The sequence below is a fragment of the Salmo trutta genome, chromosome 36 (assembly GCF_901001165.1).
Source record: "Salmo trutta chromosome 36, fSalTru1.1, whole genome shotgun sequence".
Lineage (NCBI taxonomy): Eukaryota > Metazoa > Chordata > Actinopteri > Salmoniformes > Salmonidae > Salmo > Salmo trutta.
The window spans coordinates 37798182-37823329 of NC_042992.1; the positions used below are offsets into that span (position 1 = coordinate 37798182).

At 41.4% G+C, this 25148-nt stretch overlaps 1 protein-coding gene across 3 annotated transcripts; it reads right to left on the minus strand.

Moving 5' to 3' along the window:
• Positions 1 to 2646: 2646 nt before the first annotated feature.
• Positions 2647 to 15542, minus strand: LOC115176038 (TGF-beta receptor type-2-like). 3 transcript variants are annotated; one of them, XM_029735775.1, is made up of 4 exons: positions 15149 to 15542; positions 6566 to 6716; positions 5733 to 5923; positions 2647 to 3004 (listed from the first exon to the last, which is right to left on the minus strand). In XM_029735775.1, coding segments are annotated over exons 2-4 (333 nt in total). In that variant the 5' UTR covers positions 6706 to 6716; positions 15149 to 15542; the 3' UTR covers positions 2647 to 3002. The 3 variants fall into 3 exon arrangements, with proteins under 3 accessions (XP_029591635.1, XP_029591633.1, XP_029591634.1); XM_029735773.1 differs by having other exon boundaries at positions 15105 to 15541; XM_029735774.1 differs by lacking the exon at positions 15149 to 15542 and adding an exon at positions 7038 to 7189.
• Positions 15543 to 25148: the final 9606 nt, after the last annotated feature.

Consider the following 25148-nt stretch of genomic DNA (forward strand, 5'->3'; position numbering starts at 1 on the left):
AACTTAACACCTCTCTACTTACAATTCTGCAACATTCTTGACGTTTTTACACACTTCACTGTGCCATTTACCATAACACACAAATGATTGATCAAATGATTGATGTCAGCAAATGTATGACAACATTACATAACTTCTTTACTTGCTTTACTAGCACTTTTCCACATGGACCCCTGATACATTGTCCCCCTCCTGCATATCTCTCTTCCTGAGGAAAGCTATTATTCATCAGAGGGGGGGCAGTAGAGGTGGTGAGTGGCCTGGGTGAGTGCTCCTTGATGTTCCTCTGTGTTGGTTTGATGGGTGGCGCTCAGGGGTTAAGTCCACTGTTAACACCCATAAATTAATGGTTTATTGCTGGGCTTCACCAGCATATGTTTTCGCTTGGAATACTCAAGCCATGATGTCAGGCTTCAGACCTGACCTTGTGAACTCTCTACAGATGTCGTCTCTACCTCTCTACACAATAAGGTATTGCTGCCTTTCATTGCAATGCAATAAAACTCACATTTTATTTTCATTTTATTTTACCTTTATTTAACTTGGCAAGTCAGTTAAGAACAAATTCTTATTTTCAATGACGGCCTAGGAACAGTGGGTTAACTGCCTTGCTCAGGGGCAGAACGACAGATTTGTACCTTGTCAGCTTGGGGATTCGAACTTGCGACCTTTCAGTTACTAGCCCAACGCTCTAACCACATAATACATTCATAATAGTTATTTTCCCATTGATGAGATTTTCTGTATAAAATATGATTTGTTCATTGTGTGCAAACCTTTACGTTTTGTGGTGAGTGTGTGTTTTTGTCTGTGTGCGTTTGTGTGTGTGAACATGCGTGAATTTTTATTTATTTAAATTTTTAATTAAAACTTTATTTAACTAGGCAAGTCAGTTAAGAACAAATTCTTATTTACAATGACGGCCTACCCCGGCCAAACCCGGACGATGCTGGGCCAATTGTGCAACGTAAAAAAAACGGTTGCTGGTCGGAGAGTCAACTAACAAATATAGATCGGAGGGCCGTCAAACAAAATAGACCAATGAAGCGCGGGTAAACTGCGCGAGTATCTACAACTCTCTGAGGGCTGGATATGGCGCACCTATGGGCAGGTGCGTAAGCCGCGTCGTTACACGTGCATGCATATGTGTGCATGTGTATGAGCGTGTATACTGTGTTAAAAATCTGACAAACACACACACACACACACAGACACACACTTACACATACACTACACATGCACGCAGCACAGCACAGGGCCAGCTCTAGCCTTTTGGGTGCCCTAAGCTAGATTTCCAAAACATTTCAGTGGCCACCTCTTGACGGGGAGAGAAAAATTACATTTTTAATGTTAATTTCCTGCAAATCTCCACATTTTGCCATGGACGGAGAGAAAAGTTTGCAATTTCATAACACATTTACTGCAATTATTCTCATTTTGCAATGGGCATAGAGAAGAAATGTGCAGTTTTACAGCACATTTCCTGCAATTAACCCTTTATGCCATTGGGTGGAGAGAAATGTTTCCAGTTTTAAAGCAAATTTTCTGCAAATCGATACATGTTGTAACGACTTTGGCAATGTTAATATGATATCGGAGTGAGAATGACTAACCCTCTGGAGGTTTGCCCCTTAGACAAACTACACTGTTAAAATGAAGTGCTTTGAAACACTAAAACTAGTGGCAACTGAGTTGCCACCAACTTAAAGGAGAGAGAACCTTAACTTTGCTGGAGTTTTGAAACACGTGGGTGTGAGGGTATTGGGACAGATTTAAAGGGACATTTCAAAATGTTCACCTCATTCATCATCTCCAGCACCACCCCAACATCAACATATGTGAAAATGGTGTTTTTGTATGTTTTGTAGTAAAACAGATAGAGGAAGTTAAGTGTTTCCAATGACATCATCAACCAATTAATAGACAATTAGGAGGCAATTAGTAGGCAATGCCTACTCATATTTGGTTAAAATCACACGATGCATACTGATGATGTCTTGGAAACACATATCTTCCTCTATCTTTTTTACTACAAAACATACAAACACAATTTTCACATATGTTGATGTTTGGGTGGTGCTGGAGATGATGAATATGACATTGACATTTTTTACAATTTCTCTTTAAGGTGTACTGAAACATGACATGGTATGTTGTAACGCCACTTAATCAAGAGTTGTGCATCACCTTGCCAGAGACTTGGAGCACTAACCCAGAAAATGTTGAAAACACTATTATGGTGTTTTGAGTCCTGTATAGTGCAGAATTAGATCCCTTCTCTTTTGGTGTTGTTTACACTCTCTAAAGCTCCCAAACACGATGATGGTGTTTCGAGTCTTGTCTAGTGCAGAATTAGAACCCTTCTTCTGGAGTTTCCAAATACTGTAATTACTAATTAACTCCTCATTGGTAATTCCAATAGGTCCAATGCTCAGTATAATGCTCAAACAAAGAACAAGAGAAAATATCGTTTTGTGAAAATACTATTTCATAAATTTGTCCAGGATAATAATTATTGAATACAAAATTACTTTTTCAAGACATGTTTTGAAGCTTGAAATGCTTTCTCTTTTCTTTGCAACTGATCAAATGACAACAAAACATTAACAGGTCTTTCACATTTTCAATATCTACAAAGTAAGACAGTTCAAAGATCTGTAAGGTATTTATTATATTAGTAGTCTTCCAAATGAATGAAAATATGGCATTATATTTCACATGAATGGAAAAACAATACAATGACTGCCAATGTTAGCAAACTTGAACAAAATTTCACTTCACGGCTCAACGCAATCCACCAGTCATCCATCATGCGAATGCATCTGACCTTAGTCTTTATATTCAGATGATGGTACATGCCATGCTAAGTTGTTCAGATGGAATCACAGTACAGTTGATATGATTGACAGTTGAGTTGACATTAGTCTGTGATTCTTGTCTTGATTGGCTTTGGTTAAGGACTGGCCAGCCGGTGGGTAACATGGTTTGTATATATGTTTTTTTTCTGCAGGGAGACAGATAAATAGTAAATAATAATAATCATGATATTACATGAAAGCATAATTAGGTTATCAAATCCTATAATATGAATAAATTGCAATATGAATATACAATTATTAAACATCGGTAGAAAGCAAAATGCATATGTGATTAAGCTATGCAAATATAGCAACAGATAACAATATGGGTAACACTTTACTTGACACCCAGTGTCATAACACGTTATGACATGGTCAGAACCAGGCTATAATATGTCATAACAGATGACATAACTTGTCATAACCTGTCATATATGGTCATTACACTGTCATGACCCATATATTTACACCTGTTGTGACATATATTGTGTTATTATATGGCTGGTTATGACATTTATTGAAATTAGTTTTTTCACTGCCAGTCATGTTTTTTTAATCATATTTTAAATAACTTGTAGAAAATACACTTTATGACACTGTCATGAAGCATTATGACCATCCTTTGTCACTTTACTTAGACTAAGAAAATACACTTTATGACACCGTCAAGAAGCATTTTGACCATCCTGTGTTACTTTACTTGGACTAAGAAAATACACTTTATGACACCGTCAAGAAGCATTTTGACCATCCTGTGTTACTTTACTTGAACTAAGAAAATAGATTTGATTCTAGGACCAAGATTATAACGAAACACTACAGCTAAAATGCCTCTACGATGTATAACCTGTTTGCAATCTTGTACCCAAAGATTGCAAGATCGAATCTCCGAGCTGACAAGCTAAAAATCTGTCGTTCTGCCACTGAACAAGGCAGTTAACCCACTGTTCCTAGGCCGTCATTGAAAATAAGAATTTGTTTTTAACTGACTTGCCTAGTTAAATAAAGGTACAAAATATATATATATATATATATTTGGAGGGTGTACAACAGTAAGCAAATGTTAGCATTCATGTGTGACACCTTACATGACAACCTAATAAGGAATTGCATAAGCGTTTATTACAACATATGGTAGAAGAACATGTGTGAGTTACTTCAAAAGTGTTAGTAAACTATATGATCAATTGTAACAGCTAGCCTATAAAACACAATCAGTCATGACAGCATCACATAGGGTTTTATTTTTTTAACTAGGCAAGTCAGTTAATAACAAATTCTTATTTACAATGACAGCCTAGGAACAGTGGGTTAACTGCCTTGTTTTATTTATTTATTTTACCGTTATTTTACTGAGAACAGATTCTCATTTACAGCAACAACCTGGGGAATAGTTTCAGGGGAGAGGAGGGAGATGAATGAGCCAATTGTAAGCTGAGGATGGTTAGGTGGCCATGATGGTATGAGGGCCAGATTGGGAATTTAGCCAGGACACCGGGGTTAACCTGATATGGATAGGGGGCAGTATTTTCACGGCCGGATGAAAAAACATACCCGATTTACTACTCTTGCCCAGAAACGAGAATATGCATTAGTAGATTTGGATAGAAAACACTCTGAAGTTTCTAAAACTGTTTGAATGCTGTCTGTGAGTATAACAGAACTCATATGGCAGGAAAAAACCTGAGAAAAATTCAACCAGGAAGTGAAGGATCTGAGAAATGTAGTTCTTCTTTCTAGTCCCTTTCGAAACTACTGAATCTGTGCTGTTACGTTGCACTTTCTAAGGCTTCCATTGGCTGTCTAAAGCCTTCAGAAAGTGGATTGAGCCTTCTCCTGTCTCTGGGCAGAGTATAGGAGCTCAGTTACTGAGTGGTCTGCCTGAGGACAAAGAGATTGGATATGAGCGTTCCCGCGAGCATGCTGTTTTTTCTTTTCCTCCTTGAATGAATACACTATTGTCCGGTTGGAATATTATCGCAATTTTACGTTAAAAATACCATAAAAATTGATTTTAAACAGCGTTTGACATGCTTCTAAGTACGGTAATGGAACATTTTGACTTTTTGCGTCTCGAATTGCGCTCGCGCGTTACCCTTTGGATAGTGACCTGAACGCACGAACAAAACGGAGGTATTTGGACATAACTATGGATTATTTCAAACAAAAACAACATTTCTTGTGGAAGTAGCAGTCCTGGGAGTGCATTCTGACGAAGATGATGGCGAGCTATGTACTCAGAATATTGAAAAATGTGCTTTCGCCGAAAAGCTATTTTAAAATCTGATTTTATAACGGAGTTCTGTATCTATAATTCTTAAAATAATTGTTATGTATTTTGTCAACGTTTATGATGAGTATTTTTGTAAATTCACCGGAAGTTTTTGGTGGGAATACATTTTCTGAACATCATGCGCCAATGTAAAAATCTGTTTTTGGATATAAATATGAACTTGATTGAACAAAACATACATGTATTGTATAACATAATGTCCTAGGAGTGTCATCTGATGAAGATCATCAAAGGTTAGTGCTTCATTTAGCTGTGTTTTGGGTTTTATTGACATATATGCTTGCTTGGAAAATGGCTGTGGTTATTTTGGTCTATGTACTCTGCTAACATAATCTAATGTTTTGCTTTCGCTGTAAAGCAGATTTTTACCTTGTCAGCTTGGGGATACGATCTAGAAACCTTTCGGTTACTGGTCCAACACTTTAACCACTAGGCTACCTGCCGCCCCATGAAGGTGAAGAAGACACGGTTGTTGCACTCGCATGACCAATCATAATGCCTACAAAAGGCAACCTTGAGGATGACATAACAGGTGACATTGCACTACATAGCAGGTGATATAGCACTACATAGGGACTCACAGGGGGGGAAGAAAAGGTGGTCGTTGCACTCATCCTTGGACCAGGAGCAGATGAAGACCTGGGAGCCCATGTCGTTCCTCTCCCTCATCTCACACTTGCTGTTGTTATAGTCCTCCAACACCAGACCATGCAGCTTATGGGCTGGGTTGTGGCATATCGTGTCTATGGTGACATTGTCGTCTTTCTTCCTCCTGGAAACAAGACAACAGGAGTAGTTAGTTCCACTTCAATTCATTTTTATTAAATAGAGAGAACATTTAAGCTAGTGATAAATACAGTAATAAAAGGGAAACTATGGTAATGATTTGATACAGAGGTCAGGTTAGGTTGTACAGAATGTATCACCCAGTTACAAAATACCACCGTACACGTGCAGTGAATAAATCTGAAGGTGCACAAATGGACCTACAAATGGGATACTTAGGTCTCCTGCTGGGTGGTGTGGAGCTTATGTAGTGAAACCCTTTTAAGAGGTGTTGCTGTGAACATGGCATTAGGAGTTCAGCTGACTTCAGCTCTGAATGCTATAAATGTAATGAGATAATGTGGCATTGCCTTCAGCTTCGAACAGGAGGCCAAATCTAGTTCTCCACTTTCTTTAGTGGGATTAGTGGGTGGGGCACTTTTGGGTTTAGCTACTTAGCTAAACCTTCTTCAAATGTCGAATTTAAATGACAAATCACCAAGCAAGATTATTCATTTCTGCTCTGTCACACACTACCATGGTCATAGTGTATCATTGTACCCACTACCCAGCATGCTCTCCTAAGGTCAAGTTTAAAGGTCATTCCAACTCCCAGTGAGAGATGTTGAGGGGTGCTGTAGTCACTCACCAAATGCTGACACACCCGTCCTCTGGATGGGGGCAGATGGATGTGATGCTACAGTCGGTCATACAGCTCCCTGTGCCCGTACAGCTGGTAGACTCAACGTCACAGAACTTACACAGACGCTTCAGCTTCAGCATAGTCATTGATGAGGCCACTGAGGTGGACACACAAAGAGATAGGGGGAAAGACATTACATTGATCGTTTATAAAGAGATATCGTTACTTAAAGCAGTCAATAGTTTGTCCATTTAGGTTACTCATGTGTCATCAAATATGTTCACTCTTCACTGCAGCTCTTTACTTCACTATTACAAATTAGTACAGGAAACGTTGAGGGTCTAAAACATAAGATAAAATCTTTGACCGAGATTCAATTTGATCGCACTCGAATACAGCTTTTAAAGGCAATGTTACCGTGTTCCCGGAGATCGCATTCGAGGTAAACGCTGCAGATGTTAGCTCAAATGGAAATTACCTTTAAATGTTTTGGATTGAACCACGGTCATTATTTCCTTTCTTAAATGGGCCTAAACTGTATTGACCCAGAGAAGATGATAACTTTTCTCGACTTAAGAAGCTGACATTTCCCTCCAATTACACAGACAAACAAAAGGCTGCAAACATCAGAAAGGCGAACGTTCCCAACTAATATATTACATATTAATATGAACCTTTCCTACACTGGAGGAGTATGGCCTGTTGAACATCAGTGAATACAGTGAAACATTAACCTCACATCTCAGTCCAGACTACGTGAAGGAATGTATCATTATTGTGAGACTTGACAATTTTACTTTGAAAAGAATATGTTAAACAGACAAAAGGAATGTTCCCTTCGGTACCATGTATTGTCGTGGAAAATTACATAATTAGTCCTGATATCCCGTGTTTTACTGTTTAACTTCTATGGGCTAGGTGGGACGCTACCGTCCATTAGATTATGTTAGGAGAGTACATAGACAACAATAATCACACAGCCATTTTCCAAGCAAGGACATGTGTCAATAAAACCCAAAACACAGCTAAATGAAGCACTAACCTTTGACGATCTTCATCAGATGACACTCGTAGGACATTATGTTACACAATACATGTATGTTTTGTTCGATAAAGTTCATATTTATATCCAACAACAGCATTTTACATTGGCGCGTGATGTTCAGAAAATGTATTCCCACCAAAACGCCCGCTGAATGTGCACATCAATTTACAAAAATACTCATCATAAACGTTGACAAAATATATAACAATTATTTTAAGAATTATATATAGACTACCCCTGGATGCAACCGCTGTGTATAACAATCGGTAATCTTCCTTTTTTGACGCCGATTATGGCCGATTACAATGCAATCCACGAGGAAATTGCGTGGCAGGCTGACCACCTGTTATGCGAGTGCAGCATCAAAAGGACCTTGTGGCTGCAAGGAGCCAAGGTAAGATGCTAGCTAGCATTAAAATTATCTTATTATAAACAACCAATCTTCACATAATCACTAGTTAACTACACATGGTTGATGATATTGCTAGGTTAACTAGCTTGTCCTGCGTTCCATATAATCAATGCGGTGCCTGTTAATTTATCATCGAATCACAGCCTACTTCAACTTCACCAAACAGGTGATGATTTAACAAAAGTGCATTCGCGAAAAATGTACCTAACCATAAACGTCAATGCCTTTCTTAAAATTAATACACAGAAGTATATTTTTTTTAAACCTGCATATTTAGTTAAAATAAATTAATGTTTGCAGGCAATATTAACTAGGGAAATTGTGTCACTTCTCTTGCGTTCAGTGCAAGCAGAGTCAGGGTATATGCAACAGTTTGGGCCACCTGGGTCATTGCAAACTGTGAACTAATTACCATAATTTTATATAATTATGACATAACATTGAAGGTTGTGCAATGTAACAGCAATATTTAGACTTAGGGTTGCCACCCGTTCGATAAATTACGGAACGGCTCTGTATTTCACTGTAAGAATAAACGTTTTGTTTTCGAAATGATGGTTTCCGGATTTGACCATATTAATGACCAAAGGCTCGTATTTCTGTGTTTATTATATTATAATTAAGTCTATGATTTGATATTTGATAGAGCAGTCTGACTGAGCGGTGGTACGGAGCAGCAGGCTCGTAAACATTCATTCAAACAGCACGTTACTGCGTTTTGCCAGCAGCTCTTAGAAATGCTTGAAGCACAGCGCTGTTTATGACTTCAAGCCTATCAAATCCTGAGATTAGAATGGCAATTCTAAAGTGCCTATAAGAACATCCAATATTCAAAGGTACAGTTGAAGTCGGAAGTTTACATACACCCTAGCCAAATACATTTAAACTCAGTTTTTCACAATTCCTGTCATTTAATCCTAGCAAAATCCTAGCAGAATGTGAAATGTCAGAATAATAGTAGAGAGAATAATTTATTTCAGCTTTTATTCATTCATCACAATCCCAGTGGGTCAGAAGTTTACATAAACTCAATTAGTATCTGGTAGCATTGCCTTTACATTTTTTAACTTGGGTCAAACGTTTCGGGTAGCCTTCCACAAGCTTTCCACAATATGTTGGGTGAATTTTGGCCTATTCCTCCTGACAGAGCTGGTGTAACTGAATCAGGTTTGTTGGCCTCCTTGCTCGCACACGCTTTTTCAGTTCTGCCCACAAATTTTCTATGGGATTGAGGTCAGGGCTTTGTGATGGCCACTCCAATACCTTGATGTTATTGTACTTAAGCCATTTTGCCACAACTTTGGAAGTATGCTTGGGGTCATTGTCCATTTAGAAGACCCACTTGCGACCGAACTTTGACTTCCTGACTGATGTCTTGAGATGTTGCTTCAATATATCCAAATAATTTTTCTTCCTCATGATGCCATCTATTTTGGGAAGTGCACCAGTCCCTCCTGCAGCAAAGCACACCCACAACATGATGCTGCCACCCCAATGCTTCACGGTTGGGATGGGGTTCTTCGGCTTGCAAGCCTCCGCTTTTTTCCTAAAAACATAATCATGGTCATTATGGCCAAACAGTTCTATTTTTGTTATGTGGAACCAGAGGACATTTCTCCAAAAAGTCTTTGTCCCCACGTGAAGTTGCAAACCGTAGCCTGGCTTTTTTTATGGCGGAGAAATGGCTGCTTTCTTTCTAAGCGACCTTTCAGGTTATGTCGATATAGGACTCATTTTACTGTGGGTATAGATACGTTTGTACCTGTCTCCTCCAGCATCTTCACAATGTCCTTCTGGGATATATTGCACTTTTCGCACCAAAGTACGTTCATCTCTAGGAGACAGAACCCATGTCCTTCCTGAGCGGAATGACGGCTGCGTGGTTCCATGGTGTTTATACTTGCGTACTATTTTTTGTACAGATGAATGTGGTACCTTCAGGTGTTTGGAAATTGCTCCCAAGGATGAACCAGACTTGTGGAGGGCAATTCTTTTTCTGAGGTCTTGGCTGATTTATTTTGATTTTCCGATGATGTCAAGCAAAGAGGCACTGAGTTTGAAGGTAGGCCTTGAAATACATCCACAGGTACACCTCCAATTGACTCAAATGATGTCAATTAGGCTATCAGAAGCTTCTAAAGCGATGACATCATCTTCTGGAATGTTCCAAGCTGTTTAAAGGCACAGTCAACTTAATGTATGTAAACTTCTGACCCACTGGAATTGTGATACAGTGAATTATAAGTGAAATAATCTGTCTGTAAACAATTGTTGGAAAAACGACTTGTGTCATGCACAAAGTAGATGTCCTAACCGACTTGCCAAAACTATAGTTTGTTAAGTGGTTGAAAAATGAGTTTTAATGACTCCAACCTAAGTATGTAAACTTCTGACTTCAACTGTATATGAAATACAAATGGTATAGGGAGAAATAGTCGTCGCGTCATAATTCCTATAATAACTACAACCTAAAACTTCTTAACTGGGAATATTGAAGAACTGGGAATATTGAACCACCAGCTTTCATATGTTCTCATGTTCTGAGCAAGGAACTTAAACGTTAGCTTTTTTACATGACACATTTTGTACTTGTACTTTCTTCTCCAGAACTGTGTTTTTGCATTATTTAAACCAAATTGAACATGTTTCATGATTTATTTATTTGAGACTAAATAGATTTTATTTATGTATTACATTAAGTTAAAATAAAAATGTTCATTGTTCATTCAGTATTGTTGTAATTGTCATTATTAAAAATATATATATAAAAATCGGCCGACTAATCGGTATCGGGTTTTTGGCCCTCCAATAATCGGTATTGGTACCGGCATTGAAAAATCATAATCGGTCGACCTCTACTCAGGACTACCTGGCCTGAAAAAAAGAGAAATAGTAGAAAAGTTTTAAAATAAATAGTAAAATAATAACACAAGGAATAAATACACAATGGGTAACGATAATTTGGCTATATACACAGGATACCAGTACCGAGGTAATGTGCAGGGACACGAGGTAATTGAGGTAAATATGTACATATAGGTATGGATAAAGTGACAGATAGACACTAAACAGTAACAGAAGCGTATGTTGGCTAGCACTAAATAAACTTCAGTTTGTGCTAAACATGGCTGCTAGAATCTTGACTAGAACCAAAACAAATCCCGGAGGACCTGAGCCCTAGGATCATGCCTCAGGACTACCTGGCCTGATGACTCCTTGTTGTCCCCAGTCCACCTCGTTGTGCTGCTGCTCCAGTTTCAACTGTTCTGCCTGCCCTGACCTGTTCACCGGACGTGCTACCTTGTCCCAGACCTGCTGTTTTCAACTCTCTGGAGACAGCAGGTGCGGTAGAGATACTCTGAATGATCGGCTATGAAAAGCCAACTGACATTTACTCCTGAGGTGCTGACCTGTTGCATTCTACAACCACTGTGACTATTAATATCTCACCCTGCTGGTAATCTATGAACATTTGAGCATCTTGGCCATGTTCTGTTGTAATCTCCACCCGGCACAGCCAGAAGAGGTCTGGCCACCCCCCCCCCCCCCCATAGCCTGGTTCCTCTCTAGTTTTCTTCCTAGGTTCTGGCCTTTCTAGGAAGTTTTTCCTAGCCACCGTGCTTCTACACTATTTGGGGTTTTAGGCTTGGTTTCTGTACAGCACTTTGTGAAATCAGCTAATGTAAGAAGGGCTTATTAAATACATTTGATTGATTGATTGATTGATTGATTGAAGGTAACAAAGGAAATGGCAAGTTAATTGGAAAGTAAGAATTTCTAATTTGAATTGTTTGGTACTGATTAAGATTTAGCAAAGTGAAAACTAAGGAAATGTTTATTTCTTCTCCCTTTTAAATGTTTCCCGAGGTTGTTGCCTTGGGAGTGCAGTTATTGAAATTCTAAATTTTTATAAAAATATAAAGGTATCAGATCTGGCCGAAGAGGGAGCTCCCAAATAAGTAAGGCCTGGCTATTGGTTTGTTAACACACACACACACACACACACACACACACACACACACACACACACACACACACACACACACAACACACACACACAACACACACACACACACACACACACACACACACACACACACACACACACACACACACACACACACACACATACACCGTTTATGAATATTTGTTAGTGGTGTTAATACCGTGTTTGATTTATTGTGTGGGGTCTTTTTTCATTTGGTTGTAAACCAGGTAAGCGGAATGATGGAAGTATTTGAAATGTTTTAAATTGTTTTTTAAGAACAGGGAAAGAAAAAAGAAAGAAAATACTTAATAAGGCTGACTGACCTATAACCTCTGTTCTGGCTTCCTGGTGAGGCCTGATCACATTGGGTGAGATTTAAATGGGTTAAGTAAACACTAATAATTAGGAAGAAATGTATATTTTAGCAATAGTCCTATGTGTGATTCCGACCACGAGAAGGAGAGAGAGAGAGAGCACTGTCCCTGAATGAGGGACACCTGTCTCTAGTCTATTTTACCATTACCTTATGGGATACAATTATTTCTTTATGGAGTTATGAAGAGTTGTACTTATAATTTGATTTGTTATTCTAATTCGTTTATTTTTTATTTAACAGGCAGTGTTTTTGTTTTTAATTACCGGTCCCCTGGGGCCCTTGGTAAATATGCTAATGTCTTTCTTCACATGTCTGGCTATAAAAGGAAGAAACGTTTTTCCTACCTCGAGTTTAATATGAAGAAGTGTATTGATGTTGTTGTTTTGTTTGTTTGTTGTTGTCTTGCTTCCATAACAAATCTCATCAGATTGGGTGTGCTGTAGGGTCAGGATGTCTGCCTAAGGATTGGCCTTGTAACTTTGTAGTGAGATCGCCAAGATGATAGGGCAAATTTTTGGGGAAATGGTTTAAACAGTGCATTCTTATTCTCTTTGACATTTGTTTTAGAAATCTGACAATTGCGTTCAGTATGGTCCTGCACCACTCCTACCGAGTGCAACATGAGTCCACGTTGAGTGAGCATGGAGAGAGATCCCGTCAAAACTTCTTTCATGCTGCTGGTGTACTGGTAGGAAAATGGACAAGACATAATGGACTGTAAAGGACAGTGGCGGCTCAGGTGAGAGACATTATCAAGGGCCATCCACTTTGAACATGTGCCATTAGAAGGACGAACTGAAACAGTATCTGAAGAAAAAGATGAAGACACGCCAGGAGGAGGAGTGCCCAACAACCATGCACGTAGTTGTTTATTTGGGGTATCAGGTTGATTGTGGAGGTCTGCACACTGCAAAATGTATAGTATATATAGTAAGAATGCATTGAGATACCGATCTGCCGTTAACATGCCACTCACGACAGTGTAAGACAGGGATAAACGGGGGCTGTAATGAGAAAAGTTAATATTTGTCAGTAGTTGCTAGGAGTGGTGGTAGGAGTCAGGCGCAGAGAGCAGAGGTAAGGAACGTTGTGTTTATTAAATAAAACACAACACGATCGACGCCAACACAACCGGCGTGGAAAAAATGCAAAGTGCCCAGAACAGGTGCACAGCATGCATAAAATATAACAGTCATAGATCGCCAGCACATCCAAATACAAAACACAACCTGACGCTAAATAATCCCGCACAAACCTGGGCGGGCTAACCAGGCTTAAATAACCAAAATCAAAAGACCCAAATGAGGAACAGGTGCAAACAATAAGACATACCAAACGAAAAGGAAAAAGGGATCAGCGGCGGCTAGTAGGCCGGTGACGACAACCGCCGAGCGCCGCCCGAGCAGGCAGGGGAGCCACCTTCGGTGGGATTTGTGACAATATTGGTAATAAATTGTACGAACTGTCTATATATAATTACATTATATTGTGTTGTGTTGGTGTGTGTGTGTGTGTGTTTGAGTGAAAGATTCAATGTGAAGCATTGAAGACTGTCATTGATGGCAGGGGTTTTGTTTTACCATGTTATCAGAATTGTAACGTTAAAGCTCATCAATACATATGGCTTTCTGGATGATACAGTACAATTGACTTGAGCATGTTTTATTATGTTTAGAACTATGTATGTGTTTGAGACAGAATGTCTGCATAAGAGTGTGCCAAATGATAAGTGACCATTGCTGTACATTTATACTCCGGGGTGAGGGTAACTTTACTATTGTAGTGGAACATCTGTAAAAGCATAGCGGTGATCACACCATAGAACATCAACCAGACAACGATTGGAATCGATTTGGATTGGTTCAGTAATTATTGAGTGTTATGGGAGCTACAATATTTCATTGGTTGATTTTGTTTTTTACAGTAACGCTTATTATAACTTGTGTAAAAAATTGTGCAGCAAAGCCGTTGAGACTATTTTTGCCTTGCCATTACTGACCACTGAACGAGACGCCTCAGAACCCTATTTACCTGTTTTATTTCCTATGTCTGATTACATGTCACCATTTTTATTATTATATATATATATTTTTTTTACCTTTATTTAACTAGCCTCCTTGGGCGGAAATGACATACACTTTGAGAGGACTTTTTCTGATGATATAATTACTCCTAACACTTCAAAAGACAACATATCCTGTAGCTACTTCCTCTTTACAGAAACGTCATGCTACACACTCAAATGCTTTTCTGATGTGAGTTCCTCTTGGAAATACTAGTGCTTATTTGAATTACTGAACATAGACATTATGCTCATACATTCCATCCCCGCTTTAGTATAAAATGAGGATTTGGGTGTAAATGTACCACTGTTCCTGAATTCCTGATATTGAACAACACTGACTGCATCATTTGCGTACATTAAATACTGCTATGCATACAAATTCGCAATAACACCAGCCAATATATTTGTGAGATGTAGCTCAAATGAGCTAAACATCTTGCCTTCCACCAAAATGTATAGTTTTATGGCTGGATTATGTTTGACAACATGCTACAAAAACCTGAATGACAATTTAGAAGTTGTAATTTGGGGAACCAGAAACATGTGTCAATGTTCGTTACAAAAAACCTCATAAATGTTTCAATAATTACTTGATTACCTCGACAACACTAACAAACCACCAACATTCATAGGTTACTATAAATAAACATATAACTCACTTTTCTGTTCTAACAGAATACTACCAAACATTATCGTTCCCCACCAGAAAGCGGAAAAACGAAGTTGCTCCATTTAGAAACGGACTATAAACTCCTCTTCATTTACTGAAGCCTTGATAATAGTAAATATCCAGACTTTAATTCGAGACGTTCTTCGGGTTTTCTTCGGTCTGCCTGTTGCTCTCATGCGTCTCTCAAACAGCCTCCGGTTAGAAAAGTAAATAGTACAGGCAGAACTTGCCGTATATGAGTCAGACAGTATGTATGCACTTTTCATGAAACAGGAAATCTTCAGAAAGGGCAGGACTATTTTTTTCTTCTTCTCTAGGCTACTTCTGAACTTCTGGGCATGGGGCTCACTGGTCTTGAAACATGTTATTATGGCCACAAAACTTATAGCAAGGCAAAACTTGAAATGACACGCTCCAAAATAGATGGCAATGATTTCAAAAGAAGTTACAACAACAACAAAACATATGAACTTAACACCTCTTTACTTACAATTCTGCAACATTCTTGAAGATTTTACACACTTCACTGTGCCATTTACCATAACACACAAATGATTGATCAAATGATTGATGTCAGCAAATGTATGACAACATTACATAACTTCTTTACTTGCTTTACTAGCACTTTTTCACATGGACCCCTGATACATTGACCCCCTCCTGCATATCTCTCTTCCTGAGTAAAGCTATTATTCATGGGGGGGGGGGGGGCAGTAGAGGTGGTGAGTGGCCTGGGTGAGTGCTCCTTGATGTTCCTCTGTGTTGGTTTGATGGGTGGCGCTCAGGGGTTAAGTCCACTGTTAACACCCATAAATTAATGGTTTATTGCTGGGCTTCGCCAGCATACTCAAGCCATGATGTCAGGCTTCAGACCTGACCTTGTGAACTCTCTACAGATGTCGTCTCTACCTCTCTACACAATAAGGTATTGCTGCCTTTCATTGCAATGCAATAAAAGTCACATAATATACTCATAATAGTTATTTTTCTGTGTTTATCCCGTTGAGGAGATTTCCTGTATAAAATATGATTTATTTATAGTGTGCAAACCTTTACGTTTTATGGTGAATGTGTGTTTTTGTCTGTGTGCGTGTGTGCACATGCGTTATACGTGCGCACATATGTGTGCTTGTGTGTGTACCGTGTTAAAAATGTGACAAACACTCCACAGCTTTACACACACATACACATTATTTTACATTTTAGTCATTTAGCAAACGCTCTTGTCCAGAGAGACTTAAAGTAGCGAAAGGAATACATTTCATAGATTTTTTTTTTCTGTACTGGCCCCCTGTGGGAATCAAACCCACAACCCTGGCGTTGCAAACACCGTGCTCTACCAACAGAGCCACACGGGACCACAATAAAAAAACAACAACAATAATACAGTACACATGCACGCAGTACTCGCTTGCACAGGGCCGGCTCTAGCCTTTTGGGTGCCCAAAGCAAGATTCGCAAAACGTTTTAGTGGCCACTTCTTGATGGTGGAAAGAAAAATGTACGTTTTAATGTTAATTTCCTGCAATTAAATCAGGCGTAGAGAAAATGTTGTAGTTTTAAAGCAAGTTTTCTACTTTTCTATACATTTTGTAATGACTTAGGCAATGTTAATATGATATCTGAGTGAGAATGACTAACCCCCTGGAGGTTTGCCCCTTAGACAAACTACACTGTTAAAATGAAATGCTTCGAAACACTAAAACTAGTGGCAACTGAGCTGCCACCACCTTAAAGGAGACAGAACCTTAACTTTGCTGGAGCTTTGAAACACATGGGTGTGAGGGTATTGGGACAGATTTAAAGGGACATTTCAAAATGTTGACCACATTCTTCATCTCCAACATCACCCCAACGCCAACATATGTGACCCGATTCAGGAAACTAGGCGTATGTCGCAAGTCACGACTTCACAGAAGAGACGTTTGAAAGTTCTTCTGTCTTTTTGAGCTGGTCAGTCTGTGTTGGTAATCCTGTGGAACGCGGATTTTTTTAATGTATTGTGTAGTGGAGCTGCATAAGTGTTGCTCTCCACTTTCTTGAGGATCAAGTTTTGAAATCAGTGGAATTAGAGTATGATAGCAAAAGAAATTGAGAAAACATCTGTCTCACGATTACATCTTCAAACTAAGGGCAAGCGTGGCAAACCATTCATGACAGGGAGACGCATCCATCATGCATGATGTATACAGGTAAGATAGTCTAGCGTTAGCTAGCTACATTTTCAAATATTGTACGTTTCTAATTTTGACAGAAAGTGGTTTCATATGTGTAGCCAGCTAGCTAATGTTAGCTGGCTGGCTTCCTAGCTGACATGTCCCAGAGCCATTTGCTTTTCTAGTTAGAGCCTAATGTAAACTAGCTAACATTGAACCTGGTTGGTTAGCTCCCAGCATATTCATGCAGGGTAGTAACGACATCATTTTCCACTGTGTTCATTGTTGTTTAACTGGCTAAGGTTAGCTGGCTGGCTCATTAGCTAACGTTACATGACATGTGTGATCTTACACTTACCTAGCTAGGTTCATTGTTTACCTAGCTAGCTAGCTACATGTCTTAAGCTAAAGTGTACTGTTAGCTACCTAGCTAACGTTAGTTGGCTGGCTCCCTAGCTGACGTTATTATTCGTATCCCAGAGCCATTTGCTTATCTAGTTAGAGCCTAATGTTAGCTAGCTAACATTGAACCTAGTTGGTTAGTTCCAGCACTGTGGCATTGTTGGCACTGTGTTCATTGTTGTTTAATCTGCTAAGGTTAGCTGGCTGGCTCATTAGCTAACGTTACGTGACGTGTGTACAACACCCATTGAATATGGCCGGTGTCAGTAAATGTCTGCAAAAAAGCAAAATGAAATTATTGGCAGCAGAACTGGTTAGGCTGTTTTCATGTTATCCAGAGGTAAACAAATCATCAGCCAGACCATCAAGTGTTCGTTCTGAACGCTCCGAGAGCGAAACAAGATGAGTGGGGCTAAAGCTTAAGAGGGTGTGAACGATGCTGAATGGGTATAGACAAAGAGGAGCTCTTCACTAGATACCTGTCATAAGCTTTGTCTTCTGAGGAGTAAGAAATATCGGACCAATACGCAGAGTGGTAAATGTCCATACTTATACTTTTATTTTTATAAATGTGAACACTAAACTAAACAAGAAAACGAACGACAGTCCTGTAAGGCTACACAGCTATACAAAGAAACAACCACCCACAAACACAAGAGAAAATAAACCCACTTAAATATGGCCTCCAATTAGAAGCAACGACAAGCAGCTGCTTCTAATTGGAGGTCGTTCCCAAAACTAACATAGAAATAGACAAACTAGAAAACCCACATAGAAATAGAAAACATAGAACATAAACCAAAAACCCCGAAACACACAAAACAAACACACCCCTGCCACGTCCTGACCAACTACAATAACAAAAGGACCCCTTTACTGGTCAGGACGTGACATTACCCCCCCCCCCAAAGGTGCAGACCCCAAATGCACCTGAAACAAAAATTTACCAAAACAATAAACCCAAACTAAAGTGAGGGAAGGGAGGGTGGCCACCGTAACCGACGGTTCCTGTGCTACACCCCCCCCTTCCAAAACCTCCCCCCACAGAGGTGGCTCTGGCTCTGGGCTTAATCCCCACTCTAACCTGTCCACCCCCGCTGAAGGCTTAGGGCTGTAGCGCGTCGCTGGAGACCTCGGGCTGAGGGGCGTCTCTGGAGACTTCGGGCTGAGGGGCGTCTCTGGCTGCGCCGGACTGGCTGGCGACTCTGTCTGTGCCGGACTGCGGGACGTCTCTGCAGGTTCCGGACTGCGGGACGTCTCTGCAGGTTCCGGACTGCGGGACGTCTCTGCAGGTTCCTGACTGCGGGACGTCTCTGCAGGTTCCTGACTGCGGGACGTCTCTGCAGGTTCCGGACTGCGGGACGTCTCTGCAGGTTCCGGACTGCGGGACGTCTCTGCAGGTTCCGGACTGCGGGACGTCTCTGCAGGTTCCGGACTGCGGGACGTCTCTGCAGGTTCCGGACTGCGGGACGTCCCTGCAGGTTCCGGACTGCGGGACGTCTCTGCAGGTTCCGGACTGCGGGACGTCTCTGCAGGTTCCGGACTGCGGGACGTCTCTGCAGGTTCCGGACTGCGAGACGTCTCTGCAGGTTCCGGACTGCGGGACGTCTCTGCAGGTTCCGGACTGCGGGACGTCTCTGCAGGTTCCGGACTGCGGGACGTCTCTGCAGGTTCCGGACTGCGAGACGTCTCTGCAGGTTCCGGACTGCGGGACGTCTCTGCAGGTTCCGGACTGCGGGACGTCCCTGCAGGTTCCGGACTGCGGGACGTCTCTGCAGGTTCCTGACTGCGGGACGTCTCTGCAGGTTCCGGACTGCGGGACGTCTCTGCAGGTTCCGGACTGCGGGACGTCCCTGCAGGTTCCGGACTGCGGGACGTCTCTGCAGGTTCCGGACTGCGGGACGTCTCTGCAGGTTCCGGACTGCGGGACGTCTCTGACGGTTCCGGACTGCGGGACGTCTCTGTCGGTTCCGGACTGCGGGATGTCTCTGTCAGTTCCGGACTGTGGGACGTCACCGGAAGCACTGGACGGGGAACTGTCGCCGGAAGCTCTAGACGGGGCACTGTCGCCGGAAGCTCTAGACGGGGACTGCGCACTAAAGGCCTGGTGCGTGGGGCTGACTTTGGAGGTGCCAGACTAGGGACGCGCACCACAGGGCTAGTGCGAGGAGCAGGAACAGGACGTACTGGACTGGGCAAGCGCACTAAAGGCCTGGTGCGTGGGACTGGCTTTGGAGGCGCCAGACTGGTGACACACACCTCAAGGCTAGTGCAAGGAGCAGGAACAGGACGTACTGGACTGGGCAAGCGCACTAAAGGCCTGGTGCGTGGGGCTGGCTTTGGAGGCGCCAGACTGGTGACTCGCACCTCAAGGCTAGTGCGAGGAGCAGGAACAGGACGTACTGGACTGGGCAGGCGCACTAGAGGTCTGATGCGTAGGGCTGGCTTTGGAGGCCCCAGACTGGTGACTCGCACCACAGGGCTAGTGCGAGGAGCAGGAACTGGATACACAGGGCCTTGACTATGCATTGGAGGTCTAGAGTGCACAACCTGCACAACCCATTCTGGCTGGATTGTTACCGTAGCCCGGCATGGGCTGAGTGCTGGCACAGTGCGAACCGGGCTGTGCTGAGGCATGATGGCTGCCGTGCGTATTTCCGCATAGCTCGGTGCCTTCATGATCCGTTGCTCCCCATAATAAGCACGAGGAGTTGGCTCAGGTCTACAACCTGACTTAGCCATACTACCCGTGTGCCCCCCAAAAAATTGTTGACAAGCAGCTACTTCTAATTGGAGGTCGTTCCCAAAATGAACATAGAAATAGACAAACTAAAAAACCCACATAGAAATAGAAAACATAGAACATAAACCAAAAACCCCGAAACACACAAAACAAACACACCCCTGCCACGTCCTGACCAACTACAATAACAAAATGACCCCTTTACTGGTCAGGACGTGACAATACCAAAACATTCAAATTCCATTTTCTCAAAAGTGCGTTTACGAGTTTATCAAATTTCGAAGCAGAATTACTTTCCCATTGTTCCTCAAATGCTATATATGATATACCATTTTGTAGCTCTGAGTCTCTACTTTTATCCAATGTAAAAAACATAATTTCAAATTTTGCTACATAAGACCGAATCCAGGTGGTGAGTCACATATGTGAAAATGGCATGTTTCTATGTTTTGTAGTGAAAAATGTAGAGGAAGATAAGTGTTTCCAATGACATCATCAACCAATTAATAGACAATTTGGAAGCAATTAGTAGGCAATGCCTACTCATATTTGTTTAAAATCACACGATGCATACTGATGATGTCTTGGAAACACTTATGGTGTTATGAGTCCTGTATAGTGCAGAATTAGAACCCTTCTCTTTTGGTGTTGTTTACACTCTCTAAAGCTCCCAAACACGATGATGGTGTTTCGAGTCTTGTCGAGTGCAGAATTAGAACCCTTCTCTTTTGGTGTTGTTTACACTCTCCAAAGCTCCCAAACCCGATGATGGTGTTTCGAGTCTTGTCTAGTGCAGAATTAGAACCCTTCTTTTGGAGATTCCAAATACTGTAAATACTAATTAACTCCTCATTGTTAATTCCAAAAGGTAATTCTAAATTGGTCATTCTAATTACTATTTTCCCCAATTGTTTACTCACTAAGGCACAATGAGGCACAATGAGGCACAATGACACAAGCCTGTAACTCATTTAGCAGGACCATACACCAAATCTGCAATACTACCGGCACATGTTTTGCTTTACTCTCAGTTTGCAATTCTGTAACAAACATTTGGCAAAACACAACACACAATTCTCTACCTTTGGCACAACATTCACAACAAAAATATATTGTGCGAAAATGAAAAGCAACACAGTTCAAAAAGCTAAGCTCAATTACTTATTGATCACTTTCACTCTTCACATGGGCAAAGAATAATTGCGTAAATGTTCACTTTGCAATCAGACCTTGGTATGGATAAAAATGACAAAGGTGAGTACTCCTGTGTTTCGAGAACAATGGAAGCAAACTTGGCAGAGCGAGAGGTAGATGTGGAGTGGGGGTACAGGTGGAGGTAGAGGTGGAGGTGGAGGTAGAGGTCAAGGTGGAGGTCGGGGCACAGGTGGAGGTGGAGTGGGGGTAGAGATGGAAGTGAGGTGGGGGTACAGGTGGAGGTGGCAGTACAGGTGGAGGTGGAGGTAGAGGTGGAGGTAGAGGTCGGGGCACAGGTGGAGGTAGAGGTAGAGGTGGAGGTAGTGGTGGAGGTGGGGGTACAGGTGGAGGTGGAGGTAGAGGTGGAGGTGGAGGTACAGGTGGAGGTGGAGGTACAGGTGGAAGTGGAGGTGGAGGTAGAGGTCGAGGTAGAGGTCAGGGCGCAGGTGGAGGTGGAGGTGGAGGTGGAGGTAGAGGTCAGGGCACAGGTGGAGGTAGAGGTGGAGGTGGAGTTGGGGGTAGAGATGGAGGTGAGGTGGGGATACAGGTGAAGTTTGAGGTGGCGGTACAGGTGGAGGTAGAGGTGGAGGAAGAGGTCAAGACACAGGTGGAGGTGGAGGTAGAGGTGAAGGTGGAGGTAGAGGTGGGGGTACAGGTGGAGGTGGAGGTGGGGGTAGAGATGGAGGTGAGGTGGGGGTACAGGTGGAGGTGGAGGTAGAGGCAGAGGTCGGGGCACATGTGGAGGTGGATGTAGAGGTAGAGGTAGAGGTAGAGGTGGAGGAAGATCAAGAATAAGGAGAGTGAATTCGGGTGACTGTGGGGGACCATGTGGTCAACCATGGTCTGACCTTGAGAGAGGCTGAGCAGAGAGTGCAGCCCAAACTGAGCCGCTTCACCCTAGAGTCCATCAGCCGGATGTTCCAAAATGAGAAAAGGTATATACTGCAGACATTGGACCTCTCTACTACTTTTACAACTTGAGAGTAGAACAATGTAAAGCACTGTAAAAACAATAGATTCCAATACATACTGTACAGAGAAATAAAGTAAATGTTTCATGTATTACTGTACGTATGAAATTGGGAGATATACTACTTTGTAACATGTTTATCTTGCATACTGTATTACTGTACTGTGTCATGACTTTCCCTCCTGGGTGAAAATCAAAAAGAGCACCCCCCTCTCCCACCAGAGAGGAAGTGGGGGAAGTGGGTCAGTCTTATGACTTTAACTTTTTTGGGATAAGGGGCAGTATTCAGAAATTCAGATGAATACGTGCCCAAATTAAACTGCCTGCTTCTCGGGCCCAGAAGGTAGGATATGCATATTATTAGTAGATTTGGATAGAAAACACTCTGTTTCTAAAACTGTTTGAATGATGTCTGTGAGTATAACAGAACTCATATGGCAGGCAAAAACCTGAGACAAAATCCAACCAGGAAGTGACTTGTAGTTTTTCTATCTAATCCCTATCGAAACTACAGTGTCTGTGTGGTCATTTTGCACTTCCTAAGGCTTCCATTGGCTGTCAACAGCCTTTAGAAACTTGTTTCATGCGTCCACTGTTACTGGGCAGAGAATAAGAGCTCAGACAATCAGTGGACTGCCTGGGAGCAGCGAGTTGTTTACTGCGCGGCACCTTGGCGCACCGCTCCTTCTTTTTCCTCTGTAATGAATACGCTATTGTCCAGTTGGAATATTATCGACGTTTTATGTTAAAAAGACCCTAAGGATTGATTGTAAACATCGTTTGACATGTTTCTACAAACGGTAATGGAACTATTTGACTTTTTGTCTCTGGTTTTACACGCGCGCATTATGCCTTTGGATTAGTGATCTGAACGCGTGATCAAAAGGAGGTATTTGGACATAAATATGGAGTATTTCGAACAAAAAGAACATTTCTTGTGGAAGTGGGAGTCCTGGGAGTGTATTCTGACAAAGATCAGCAAAGGTAAGGGAAGATTTATAATACTAATTCTGAGTTTAGTTGATTTATTGTTGAGTTAACTCGGGAAGTGGTAACTCATTAAACAAACTTTTTTCCATGCTGCCCTAAGTTACTAATGAGTTAATTGTTACACGATTAATTTAATTGCGTAACAATTAAACATAGTTAATTGATTTGATAAAATAGCCTTCATCACATTAATGATAGTCATGTCACGACAACTGTATGCTATTTTGTTTTTGTAGAACTCCTCTATTTACAGACAAACAGGAGGCAGCCATTGTCCAAATGGTAGTTGAAAATAATGCCATAAGGCTGCAAGAAATCCAACAACAGATTATTGAAAACCCTGCCATCTTCCATAACATCAGAGTGAGCTTATTAACCATAGCCCGCATCCTTAAGAAACACCAACTCGAGTCCAATTTGAAAGGAATTCCCAAAGAGTGAAGGATAAATGGTACGAATATATGTAATGTACTAGTATTACACTCTTGAACAGAGACTCATTGATGTTGCCACTGAACTTTACTATACAGCAATTACAGTATTTATTGTCATTTTAGAGAATCATGGAGTTGGATGCAAGTCCCATGCCCCAGGAAATCATATTTATAGATGAGGCTTGATTCAATTTAGCGAAGATGAAGGAAAATCATTGGTTAACGTGCCATTATTGAAGTACCTGGCCAGCGTGGGGAAATGTCACTATATGCGCAGCTATGAGCCACAATAGGGTGCTCCACCGTCATGCCACCCTTGGACCATACAACACTGCCCATCTCCTTAATTTCCTGAACACCTTACATGACAATCTTTTTCAGCCAGAGCAGAGTGGGCCAGGTGATCCTGAGCAGCAAATGCATGTTCTAATTTGGGAAAACGTGAGTTTCTATCGGGCTGCTCAGGTCCGCAACTGCTTCCATGACCATCCCAGTTTCACAATTCTCTATCTCCCACCATATTCCCCATTTCTCAACCCCATTGATGAGTTGTTTTCAGCATGGCGGTGGAAGGTGTATGATCACAAACCCCATGAACGTATGGCCTTTCTCCAGGCAATGGAGGAGGCCTGTGGTGACATTCCGCAGAGTCCTGTCAGGGGTGGATCCGTCATGCCAGAAGATATTTCCCCCACTGTCTGGCCAAGGAGAATATCGCCTGTGATCTGTGGCCGGACCAAAACAACAGACATGACTGATTTTGTTTTCTCAATGGAGTATTTGTTTCTTGACTTATTATTCAGATTTGACAGTTTTTTTATTTAGTCCGTACACTTGATCTATGATACGGTACAGTAGAACAAATAAGACGATTTTTCTTCCTTTGCGTATGCAAAATATATTTTTTGTATGTTTGCATTTTTTACTGTATGTGTGCTTACAGTATCCTGTTTTACATGTATTGAGTCATGTTGAAATATAAAACATATATTTTTGAATTTGTGTTCCTTTCTTGTTTGAGGACACACAAACAATATACAGAATAACAACAAAATCTTAGTCTTTACACTGAAAAAGGTTCTGACAGTAGACTTTTGAATATGTCACAGTAGTGGGATCTCGGTTGTCACTAAGTTAGACTCAT